Source organism: Myotis daubentonii, chromosome 1, assembly GCF_963259705.1.
Source record: "Myotis daubentonii chromosome 1, mMyoDau2.1, whole genome shotgun sequence".
NCBI classification, from domain to species: Eukaryota; Metazoa; Chordata; class Mammalia; order Chiroptera; family Vespertilionidae; genus Myotis; species Myotis daubentonii.
In genome coordinates, this window is record NC_081840.1 from 67,361,055 (window position 1) to 67,373,689 (window position 12,635).

Genomic DNA, 12,635 nt, shown 5'->3' on the forward strand with positions numbered 1-12,635 from the left:
TTATTTTAAACTTAAAGTTAAAGGAAAAATAAATGCTTCTTCTCTTCCAATCAGGTATACACCATGTTCCTCCTGGGCCTCTTAGTCTCCTAACCATAAAAACGTACTTTTTCTGACCCTCATATTTAAAGCAATTACTAAATTCCTTTGACACTTTATCTGGGGGAGTCCTATTGTCATGCAAAGCACTTAGCACAGTACCTGACAGGTAGTAAGAGATGATAATTAATTGCTACAACTGATTAGCACACACAATAAGAGTGCACTTAAACAACCTAGTTTGTGCAACCTGTAATCATCAATCACCTCAGCTTCTTGATGCTGAGAGGTGAACTGTAGATAGTGGCACAAGTAGTCTGTTGGTCCTCAGAGGTCTTCACATCTAGATCCTCTTCCTGCAACAGTCTCTCAGGATCAGAAGGGATATCCTTCAAGGATATTATCTCATGAAAAGGAGTGGATACAAAACGAGCTGCTCTAGCAAAGTCACAGGAGTCTTCTGGGTTAGGACAAATAGTTACGTTCCTGAAACCTGTGATAATAGCATCCTCACTCAAAGGCTCAATTCCTGTAAATTCATCCTGAAATAAAAATCAAGTAAAGTTCAGCTGAAATATTTCAATAAGCAGATGGATGCCCTAACTTTTTTACTTAGAGAGACATACTGTTGCTATGTGATTTTCAACACAGGGTACAAAGTAGTGTATCAGAATCTCTAAGAAAAGACAATTTAAAAAGCACATCATAACATTTGAAGAAAAAAGTTTTGTATCATGAAAACAGCAAACTACATTTCATCAAAAATACACTATAAGGAATCTCCATACAACACATAAAGGAAAACTACTGGGCAATGGTTTTTTCCCCAACCAATTTCACCTAAGAACTAAAGGGCTAAAACTATTTTTTTTTTGGCCTAGAGAATGTTCTGATAATTTGCTATACTACTAGTTTTTAAGTAGTCTTCCATGCCAAATAGTTAATTTTTATTAAAAGTAATTCACAACCATGGTAGAAAAATATGGAAAATAAAATATAAAGTATAAAGAGAAACATTTAAAATATACCTCTGTCTTTAAAAGTAATACATATATATGGTTTTAAAAAGTCAACTAATTTGCCCTGGCCAGTGTGGCTCAGTTGGTTGAGTGTTGTCTGGGGCACCAAAAGGTTGCTGGTTCGATTCCCAGTCAGGGCACATGCCCAGGTTGCGGGTTCAGTCCCCAATTGGGGTGCATATGGGAAGCAACTGATTGATGTTTCTCTCTCACATCCATGTTTCGCTCTCATTCTTTCTCTCACTTCCTCTCTAAAAATATATAAAACATGCCCTAGCTGGCTTTGCTCAGTGGATAGACCATTGGCCTGCGGACTGGAGGGTCCTGGGTTCAATTCCAGTCAAGGGCACATGCTTGAGTTGCAGGCTTGAGCCCCAGTAAGGGGACGTGCAGGAGGCAGCCAATCAATGATTCTCTCTCATCACTGATGTTTCTATCTCTCTCTCCCTCTCCCTTCCTCTCTGAAATCAATAAAAATATATTTTTAAAAAAAGATAAGGAAATCTCACCTTTAAAAAAATAAAAATATATAAAACATATTAAAAAATAAAGTCAAATAGTTCAAAAGGATTTAAAAGGATATATAGTGAAAAATTCTCCCTCCTGCACTTGAACCCTATCTTCCCCATCACTTCAATTATCACTCCCCAGAAACAATCATTGTTGTCATATATATTATCTGATGGGATACATGAACAACCATATCCTATGCATTTAAAAAGTGTATTTTATTTTTATTTATCGATTTCAGAGAAATCAATTTATTATTCCATTTATTTATCATTTATGCATTCACTGGTTGTTTCTTATATGTGCCCTGACCAGAGATCCACAACCTTGGCATATTGGGACGATGCTCTAATCAACTAAGCTACCTGGCCAGGGCAAAAAGAAAAAAAAAGGTATTTTAAAACAAGTGAAATATATGCTAGTACAGGTGACCCTTGAACAACATGGGGGTTAAGGGAAGAGACCCTCTCCCCCTGCACAGTAGAAAACCCTTGGATAACTTTGAGTCTCCCAAAACTTAGAAGTCATCCTTTGGTGTCATGGGGAATTGGCTTCAGGTGACTCCCTTCCCCCGCCAGATGCTAAAGTCCCTTATGTAAAACTAGAGGCCCGGTGCACAAAAATTTGTGCACTCGGGGCGGGGGGGGGGGGGGGAGGAGAAGTCCCTCAGCCCGGCCTGTGCCCTCTTGCAGTCTGGGACCCCACAGGGGATGACCACCTGCTGGCTTAGGCCCGCTCCCTGGGGTATTGGGCCTAAGATGGCAATCAGACATCCCTCTGGCAGCCCAGCAGCCCTTGGGGGATGTCCACTTGCCAGCGGGGAGCAGACCTAAGTTGCAGTCGGACATCCTTAGTGCTGCTGAGGAGGCAGGAGAGGCTCCCACCACCACTGCTGTACTGGCAGCCATCAGCCTGGCTTGTGGCTGAGCAGAGCTCCCCCATGTGGGAGCGCACTGACCACCAGGGGGCAGCTTCTGCATTGAGCGCGTGCCCCCTGATGGTCAGTGTGTGTCATAGTGACCAGTCATTCCCAGCCTTTCTGCTGTTAGGGTCAGTTTACATATTACCCTTTTACTATATAGGATAGAGGCCTGGTGCACGGGTGGGGGCTGGCTGGTTTTCCCTGAAGGGTGTCCCGGATCAGGGTGGGGGTCCCGCTTGGGTGCTTGGCCAGCCTGGGTGAGAGGCTGATGGCTGTTTGCAGCTGGTCACACCCCCTTCAGGGTGGAGGTCCCCACTGGGGTGCCTGGTCAGCCTGGATGAGGGGCTGATGGCTGTTTTCAGGCTGGTCACACCCCCTTTAGGGTGTGGGTCCCCACTGGGGTGCCTGGCCAGTCTGGGTGAGGGGCTAAGGTCTGTTTTCAGGCTGGCCAGCGACTGAAGCTCCCAGCCTCTCCTTTTATTCTTTTTTTTTTATTCTGGGATTTATTTACCTTCTATAATTGAAACTTTGTTGCTGTCACTGGAGCTGAGAGCTGGCTCCTGCTCGCTGCAGCTCTGAGGCCACGGCCTGCTGAAAGCAGGTATCTGGGGTTTGTTTAGCTTCTATAATTGAAACTTTGTTGCTGTCACTGGAGCTAAGAGTCAGCTCCATGGCCACGGCCGGCTGAAAGCAGGTATTCTGGGGTTTGTTTAGCTTCTATAATTGAAACTTTGTTACTTTCGGAGCTCAGAGCCGGGCCACGGCAGGCGGGGAACCTTGGCTTCCCCCATCACTGGAGCAAGCAAGCCTCCTGCTTGCTTCAGCTGCGTGGCTGCTAGCCGCCATCTTTGTTGGCGGTTAATTTGCCTATCTCGCTGATTAGCCAATGGGAAGCATAGCGAAGGTACGGTCAATTACCCTCTTTGTCTTTTATTAGATATGATGGCATAGAATAATGCATATATTTGGCCTCCCCCATTCATAGATTTCCAACCACAGATGAAAAATACTGTTTGGTTGGTTAATCTGTGAATGTAAAACATGGCCATATGGAGGACCAACTGTATACTGAAAAAAATTCCATGATTCCATGTCTAAGTGGACCTGGACAGTTCAAACCCATGTTAAGATTCAACCGTATATATTATGCTTAAAAAAATGTTTTTATTGATTTTTTTTAGAGTGAGGAAATGAGAGCAAAAGAGAGAGAAACATTGATGTGAGAAAGAAACACCAATCAGTTGCCTCCCGTATACACCCCAACTGGGTCTGAACCCACAACCTGGTTATGTGCCCTGACCAGGAATCGAACCAGTGACCTTTGGTGCATAGGATAATGCTCAACCAACTAAGCCACAACAGCTAGGGCTGTAGATACTATTCTCATGCATTATATTTTTAGCATATTTTCTGTGCTATTAAAAATCCTTTAAAAACAATATGACCACTCTCCCCTTCCACTCTTTTTAGAAATCAGTGGGAAAGTATCCTTGGGTGATGATTTTAAAAAAACACCCCACAGCATTGTATATCAGTGTGGTATATATCCTTCTAAAACCTTTACTGGAGGCAGAAGTATGAGCTCACCTTGCTTGTAATTACCGATTCTGAACTCATGAAATACCTAAATAATGTTGTGGAACAATTAAGGGTATACAAGTGTTCAGTTAAAAACAAGACAAAACACAGTATGATCACACTGTGGGTCTATCAGAAGTCAACCAATTTTTTTTTAGATTATTCCCTGTTTTTTACTATTATAAAACTATTTTAAACATCCTTATATATTTAAGTCTTTAGGAATATCTTAATATCTTAGGAATAATTCCTAAAAGTAGGATGATCAGGTCAAACAAAAGGTTATGAACACTAAGGGTCTTTATACATACGGTATGCTGCCCTCAGAGAGAGGGTACTACTTTACACATTTACCTGGAGTATACAAAAGTGCCTATTTCATTTAAGCCTTGTGGATGCTAGATATTAATTTTCTAGGTGATCAATTTGACATATACTTTAAATTTCTGATAACATTTATAAATACAGGTGAGAGGTACATCTAAAAGAAACAAGAGCCCTAGCCAGTTTGGCTCAGTGGACAGAGCATTGGCCTGCGGACTTCCGTAGTATCAGGACATGATTTTGCAAGTCTCTGTCACAACATAAACTTTGATGCTGATGAGAGAGGACAGGGTAGTGACTTTTTTCTATTAAAAACTAACAAACATGTTTCTTATAGAAGCAATCAAATATAAATAATTATTTAAAAGGCAAAACTACCCATTTCTGCTACCAAGAGATGACTACTATTAACATTGATATAGCCCTCCTTATGTGTTTGTTCTATTTTTGTTTTGTTTTATAAAAATGAGAGTTTATCCCTGGCACGTGTGGCTCAGTTGGATGAGTGTCATCCCATGCACCAAAAGGTCATGTTGATTCCAGATGAGGGCACATGCCCAGGCTCAATCCCTAGTTGGGAGCATGCAGGAGGCAGCCGATCAATGATTCTCTCTTATCATTGATGTTTCTATCTCTCTCTCCTTCTCCCTTCCTCTCTGAAATCAATAAAAATGTATTATAAATAAATAAATAAATAAAACCCCAAAACTAGATTAAGATAGACTCCTTTAATAATTTAGCCCATTTCCAACCAGCTGAACCTAGAACTACAACCTCCAAATCCAGCCTATCCATTCATTATGTTCTCTGGTGGTATTCTCAGGAACACCGTGTATAATTATTACTATTCTACCTTTTCATAGAGGTCAGTAAACTATCGGAATTATCTGGGAGAGTATTTAAAACAAACAAAAATACATGCTTGTTGTGTTGACTGGCCACCCCAATAAATTAGTTTTAAAAAATACATGCTTGGACTTCATCCCTAGAAATTCTAATTCAGTATAGGTAGAATGGGACCTGAGCACCTGCAGTCATAAATGGCTCCCTAGTCTCTTCTGTTGCTAGAAAATTGTCTACATCTTGATCTAGGTGAAAATTGCAAAAATATTCACACATGTAAAAACTCATCTAGCTGTACAATGAATGTGTTCAGTCTCCTGGATGTAAAATATACCTCAATAAAGAAATAAATGGGGAAAAACATGTTTAGAAAGTTTCCCCAAGTGATTCATTCCCTAGGATATGGAGAATACACTGCTTTAACTCATTCTAGCTACTCTGTTTTCTGTCAAATTTTCAGATTAAACATATTCCATTTTCTTCCACCTCAAGACAAGTTTCCAGATGCTGGTTTGAAGACAGGGATGAATTTCTTCCTTAAAACTTCAATGAAATGTCAATGATAAAAGTTACTTACTTTGACTTGGATTTTTATAAACTCGTCATGTCACTAATCCATAGTGGTTAAAACAGAACATTACTAAAGTCAAATGGTTGGTCACATAACTCTTCTGTTGCCACAAAAAGCATTTTATATAAAAAGAACAAAGATTCTTTGCTATGTTACTTTAAAAAAAAGTGCTTAAGGCGTTTAACACAATACTTTTCCCCCCCACTTTAAAAAAGTGAGATATAATTCACATACCAAAAAAATCACCCTTTTAAAGTGTACATTTCAGTGGTTTTTAGCATATTCACAAGGTTGTACAATCATCACCACTATCTAACTCCAGAACATTTTCACCCCTCCCACCCCCCCACCCCCCCAAAAAAAAACCCATACCCATTAGCAGTCACTCTCTAACTCCTCTAACCTCTTATCCCCATCCCCTGGAAATCCCTAATATAGTTTCTGTTTTGTTTGTTTTTTAATATATTTTATTATTGATTTCAGAGAGGAAGGGAGAGGGAGGGAGAGAGAGAGAGAGAGAGAGAGAGAGAGAGAGAGAGAGAAACATAGACGATGAGAGAGAATCACTAATGGGTGGCCTCCTGCATGCCCTACACTGGGGATCAAGCCAGCAACCATGGCCTCCTGCATGCCCTGACTGGAAATCAAACCGTGCTCTCCTGGTTCATAGGCGGATGTTCAACCACTGAGCAACACCAGCTGGGCTAATTTCTCTTTTTATGAATTTGCCTATTCTGGACATTTCATATAAATGGAATCATATAATATGTGGTCTTTTGTGTTTAGCTTCATTCACTTAACGAAGTGTTTTCAAGGTTCAACCATATTATAAGATATATCAGTTCCTCTTTCTTTTTTATGCCTGAATAATAATCTACAGTAGGGATATACAACATTTTATTTATCCATGCCTCAGTTGATGGACATTGGGTTTCCACTTTTTGGCTATCATGAATAATGCTATGAATAGTCATGTACAAGTTTTTTTGTGTTAATGTATGTTTTTAATTCTCTTGGATATAAGCCTAGGAGAGAATTTTTGATAATATGGTCACTCTAGGTTTAACATTTTGAGAAACTGTTGTACAAAGTGGCTATACCATTTTACATTTCTACCAGCAATGTATAAATGTTCTAATGTCTCAATATCCTCACCAACACTTGTTATTTTCTGTCTTTTTTTATTATAACCATCCTAGTGCTTATCCTAGTATCTCACTGCGGTTTTGATTCTGACTAATAATGTTGAACATCTTTCCATGTGCTTTTTAAAACTGATTTTTAGAAAAAGAGAGGGAGGTAATAAAACTGGCCAGTGCTTTTTTCAAGTCAGTAATTTTCACTTGAATCCTAAACTTTTTTTGAGAATTGAATGAAACAATCCACTAGTCCACTTATATTAACTTAGGAATACTTCTTACACAAACATCTGGAGACACATCTTCATTTGAATTGATGCTGTCTGAGGTTTTGAGAACTGCAAGGGGTTTTCGTTGGACTAAAGCCCGTGGAGGATCTGTAGGAGGACTATAAAAAGACATATTCCATTTAACAATATTGTTCTATTGACAGAGATAACAGTAAACTCTCAGTTATAAAAATAGAAAACTTTAAAGTGTCAAAACAAAACAAAAATACTCAAACCTGATATTCTTTTTTTCTGAAAGAAGAAACTCATCAAAAATGGAGAAAGGTACACTGGGACCTACAGAAAAAAGAGACTAGATTTATACTCTTTAGAGCAGTGGTTCTCAACCTTCCTAATGCCACGACCCTTTAATACAGTTCCTCATGTTGTGGTGACCCCCAATTTCATTGTTACAAATTGAACATAATTAAAGCATAGTGATTAACCACAAAAACAATATGTAATTATAATTATACTAGGGGCCCGGTGCACGAAATTCGTGCACTGGGTGTGTGTGTGGGGGGGAGTGTCCCTCAGCCCAGTCTGCCCCCTCTCACATACTGGGAGCCCTCAGGCGTTGACCCCCATCACCCTCCAATCGCAGGATCGGCCCCTTGCCCAGGCCTGACGCCTCAGACAGAGGCGTCAGGCCTGGGCAGGGGACCCTCATCTCCCCCCATCACTGGTTCTGCCCCCAGCCCAGGCCTGATGCCTCTGGCCCAGGTGTCAGGCCTGGGCAGGGGACCCCCAGACCCCTCCGAATGCTGGCTCTGCCCCTTGCCCAGGCCTGATGCCTCGGCCAGAGGCGTAGACACCCAACACCCTCCGATCGCCTGATCGGCCCCTTGCCCAGGCCTGACGCCTCCGCCAGAGGTGTCAGGCTTGGACAGGGGACCCCCATCTCCTCCCGATCACTGGCTCTGGCCCCTGCCCAGGCCTGAGGCCTCTGGCCCAGGAATCATGCCTGGGCAGGGGACTCCCATCTCCCTCTGATCGCTTGCTCCACCTCCCGCCCAAGCCTGACCCCTCTGACCCAGGCTTCAGGCCTGGGCAAGGGGACCATCATATCCCCCCAATCCCTGGCTCTGCCCCCCACCCAGGCCTGATGCCTCGGCCAGAGGAGTTGACCCTCATCACCCTCCGATCACCAATCACTGGATCGGCCCCTTGACCAGGCCTGAGGCCTCTGGCAGAGGTGTCAGGCCTGGGCAGGGGACCCCCAGCTCCCCGCGGTTGCAGGCTCCGCCCCTGCCCAGGCCTAACGCCTCTGGCCTAGGCGTCCGGCTCGGGCAGCGGGGACCCGCAGCTGCAGCGGCCCCGCGATCGTGGGCTTCGTTTTAGGCCCAGGCAAGGGACCCCTAGCTCCTGGGACTGCCAGCTTCGACCGTGCCCAGCTCCCATCGCTGGCTCCACCCCTACTTCCTGCTCTCACTGGCCAGGGCGGAAAAGGCGCCTGATTCTCCGATCATGGCGGGGGGGCAGGGCAAAGGCGGCCCCAGGGCCACCTTTGCCCTGCCCCCCAGCTCTTAGCTCCCCCCTGGGTTTCCGATCACTGTCAGTGGCAGGGGGCTTCTTCCTGCTTTCCCTTTCGCCTCCCTGCATTGTGCCTACATATGCAAATTAGCCGCCATCTTGTTGGCAGTTAACTGCCAATCTTAGTTGGCAGTTAATTTGCATATAGCCCTGATTAGCCAATGAAAAGGGTATCGTTGTACGCCAATTACCATTTTTCTCTTTTATTAGATAGGATATGTGCTTTCCGATGGTCTTAGGCGACCCCCAAAGGGGTTGCAAACCACAGGTTGAGAATTGCTGCTTTAGAGTAAACGCTCTATTCTTCAAGGCAACTAGATCAATTAACACATTGTATGCGGGAAACGTATTTATACGTTTTACGCTGACTGTAGTAGTAGAGCGCGGGACATGTATTAATACGTTTTTTATAGACTAGCGGTAGAATGCAGCTAACGTATAAATATGTAAACTAAAGTTATCGTAATTTTACTGAATGTTGCCATTTGTGCAATTAGCAAAAATGGCCCGCGCCACCTGTTAGCGCGCGATAAAAACTACCCGCAAACAATGTGTTAATATTTTGTACTGTTTGAAAGCAGAAAGGCAACTTGGTTTTTTATAATGAACTAGAGTCCTGGTGCACGAAACTCATGCACAGGGGAGGGGGGAATCATCCCTTCAGCCCAGCCTGTACCCTCTCCAATCCAGGACTCTTTGGGGGATGTCCAACTGCTGGTTTAGGCCCGATTCTGGGAATCGGCAGTTGGACATCCCTCTCACAATCCTGGACTGCTGGCTCCTAATTGCTCGCCTGCCTGCCTGGTCGCCCCCAACTGCGCCCCGTGCTGGCCTGGTCGCCCCTCATGGCCCCCCTGCCAGCCTGCTGTTCAGTTGTTTGGCTGTCCCTCACTAACCACCCTGCTGGCCTGGTCACCCCACGTAGCCTGCTTGTTCAGTCCTTTGGTCATCACTCACTAACCCGCTGCCGGCTTGGTCGTAGGCAGCCATCTTATGATGGCGTGAGGGTTAATTTGCATAATACCTCTTTATTATATAGGACCAGAGGCCCGGTGCACAAAATCTGTGCACTCGGGGGTGTCCCTCAGCCCGGCCTGTGCCCTCTGGCAGTCTGGGACCCCTCAGGGGATGTCCACCTGCTTAGAACCACTCCCCGGGGGGATCGGGCCTAAGCTGCAGTTGGACATCCTTAGTGCTGCTGAGGAGGTGGGAGAGGCTCCCGTTACCACAGCTGTGCTGGCAGCCATCAGCCTGGCTTGTGGCTGAGCAGTGCTCTCCCTGTGGGAGCGCACTGACCACCAGGGGGCAGCTCCTGCATTGAGCGTCTGCCCCCTCGTGGTTACTGTGTGTGTCATAGTGACCAGTCATTCCCAGTCATTCTGCTGTTAGTGTCAATTTGCATCAATTTGCATATTACCCTTTTATTATATAGGATAGAGGCCTGGTGCACAGGTGGGGGCCAGCTGGTCTGCCCTGAAGGGTGTCCCGGATCAGGGTGGGGGTCCCGCTGGGGTGCCTGGCCAGCTTGGGTGAGGGGCTGAGGGCTGTTTTCAGGCTGGCCACACCCCCTTAAGGGTGGGGGTCTCCACTGGGGTGCCTGGCCAGCTTGGGTGAGGGGCTGAGGGCTGTTTTCAGGCTGGACACACCCCCTTAAGGGTGGGGGTCCTGCTGGGGTGCCTGGCCAGCCTGGGTGAGGGACTGAGGGCCGTTTTCAGGCTGGCCACGGCCGCAGGCTGGAAACAGGTATCTAGGATTTATTTATCTTCTATAATTGAAACTTTGTAACCTTGAGCAGAGCTCAGGGCCGGACAGGGCAGGCGGGAAGCTTGGCTTCCTCCATCGCCAGGGGCAACCCAAGCCTCCTGGTCGCTCCAGCTCCGTAGCCGCAGCCATCTTTCTGATGGAGTGAGGGAGTGACATTTAATTTGCATGTTACTATTTTATTAGATAGGATAATTTCAAACACATTAAAGATCATCTCTATATATAAAAAGCCAGTGACTATAACATCATAACAACTGTTTGCTATGATGCCCACTGTGGCCAGCGAACCAGCCCGATCAGGTACATATGTCTCCTTTTTTCCACATTGACCCAAGAGCTCTCTATGTGGTTTCCTGAGGCTGATCCCTGGCCAGCATTATAGCTTTACTTATTCCTCTGCTCAAACCTGCTCTTTCCCCATTCTTCCCAGTTACTGTTCTCAATAAGTATCCTTTACAGTGATGGCGAACCTTTTGAGCTCGGCTTGCCAGCATTTTGAAAAACCCTAACTTAACTCTGATGCTGTGTCACATATAGAAATTTTTTGATATTTGCAACCATAGTAAAACAAAGATGCATATTTTTGATATTTATTTTAAATATTTAAATGCCATTTAACAAAGAAAAATCAACTAAAAAAACGAGTTCGTGTCATAGGTTCACCATCACTGCTTTAGTAAGTACTGCCCAATACCGGGCTCTCCCACCCTGATCAAGGGTGGCCAAACACCCCACCCCCTTGCTCCCTGATCGGCCCACAGCCCTTACCCCTGACCAGCCCCGCCCCTGATTGCCCCCCAACCCCAATAGGGGGCAGGGCCAGCCAACCAACCTCTTGCAGCCCCTCCCCCTGCCCGGCTCCACCCCAGATCAGCCCCCCATCCTGATCAGGGGCAGGGTTGGCTGGTCAACCACCCATGGCCCCTCTCCCAGGCTGCTGGCCCCCGATCGGCACCCCCCACCCCGTTTGGGGGTGGGGCCAGCCGGCCAACAGTCCCTCCCTATGGCTGGACATGTCCCCAATTGGCCCCCCAACCCCAATCAGGGGCAGGGCCCGCCAGCCAATTGCACACAGCCCCTCTGCCCAGCCAGCCCAGCCCTGATCGGGGTGGGCAGCCAGACCTCACCCATGCACAAATTCGTGCATTGGGTCTCTAGTTTAATAATAATTATCTAAACATGGATGATCTTGCTTATCTTTATTCCCCACCACTACCACACTCCCCAAACGCAACCCAACTCCAGATTATTCTGATACAAATCCAAGACATCATTTCATCTATACAAATTTCAGTATGTATTTCCACGAGAGGCTCTTTTTAAAAAAGCATAATCCCAAAGCATGATTCATAACTATAGAATTAACAATTTCTGAATATCAACTATTCAATCAGAAGTTTCACATTTTACCAAAATTTTTAGAAAGTTTGAACTGGGGATGCAGAGTAAGATCCATGTATTGTGACTAGTTAAAATGTCTCCTAGCCCACCCAGTGTAGCTCAATGGATGAGCATTGACCCATAAACTAAGGTCCCCTGTTGGATTTCCAGTCAGGTCACATGCCTGGTTTGAGGTTTCAATCCCCAGTGAGGGGTGTATAGGATCAAAGTTTCTCTCTTGTCAATGTTTCTATCTCTCTATCCCTCTCCCTTCCTCTCTAAAAATTAAATAAATAGTAAAATAAAATGTCTCTCAAGTCACTTTTATTCCATAGAATTTTCAAAAAATAAATTGTTGTTGAAGAAACTGGGTTGTTTGCTCCATAATGCTGAAATTTTTTTGCCAATTCCATCCTTCTGTGTTATTTAACCTTTTATTTCCTATAAAAACTTGGTGGGAGGTTTATTAGAATTAGAGCTTTACTCAGATTTAATTTAATGTCTTTTTTTTTTAAAAAGTTAACTACAGCTCTAACCGGTTTGGCTCAGTGGATAGAGTGTCGGCCTGTGGACTCAAGGGTGCCAGGTTCAATTCCAGTCAAGGGCATGTACCTTGGTTGAGGGCACATAACCAGTAGGGGGTGTGCAGGAAGCAGCTGATCGATGTTTCTCTCATCGATGTTTCTAACTATCTATCTCTCTCCCTTCCTCTCTGTAAAAATCAATAAAATATATATTAAAAAA

General features: G+C 44.7%; 1 protein-coding gene across 2 annotated transcripts in view; it reads right to left on the minus strand.

The window, feature by feature from the left end:
• The window catches only part of BUB1B (BUB1 mitotic checkpoint serine/threonine kinase B), a 74,734-nt gene that overhangs the window by 11,585 nt on the left and 50,514 nt on the right, over positions 1 to 12,635 (minus strand). For both annotated transcript variants that reach the window (XM_059704981.1, XM_059704972.1), the window contains exons 13-15: positions 7,451 to 7,511; positions 7,228 to 7,333; positions 307 to 581 (exon numbers count right to left, since the gene is read on the minus strand). In XM_059704981.1, the coding sequence (XP_059560964.1) occupies positions 307 to 581; positions 7,228 to 7,333; positions 7,451 to 7,511 (442 nt within the window). The remainder of the gene's footprint in view (positions 1 to 306; positions 582 to 7,227; positions 7,334 to 7,450; positions 7,512 to 12,635) is intronic.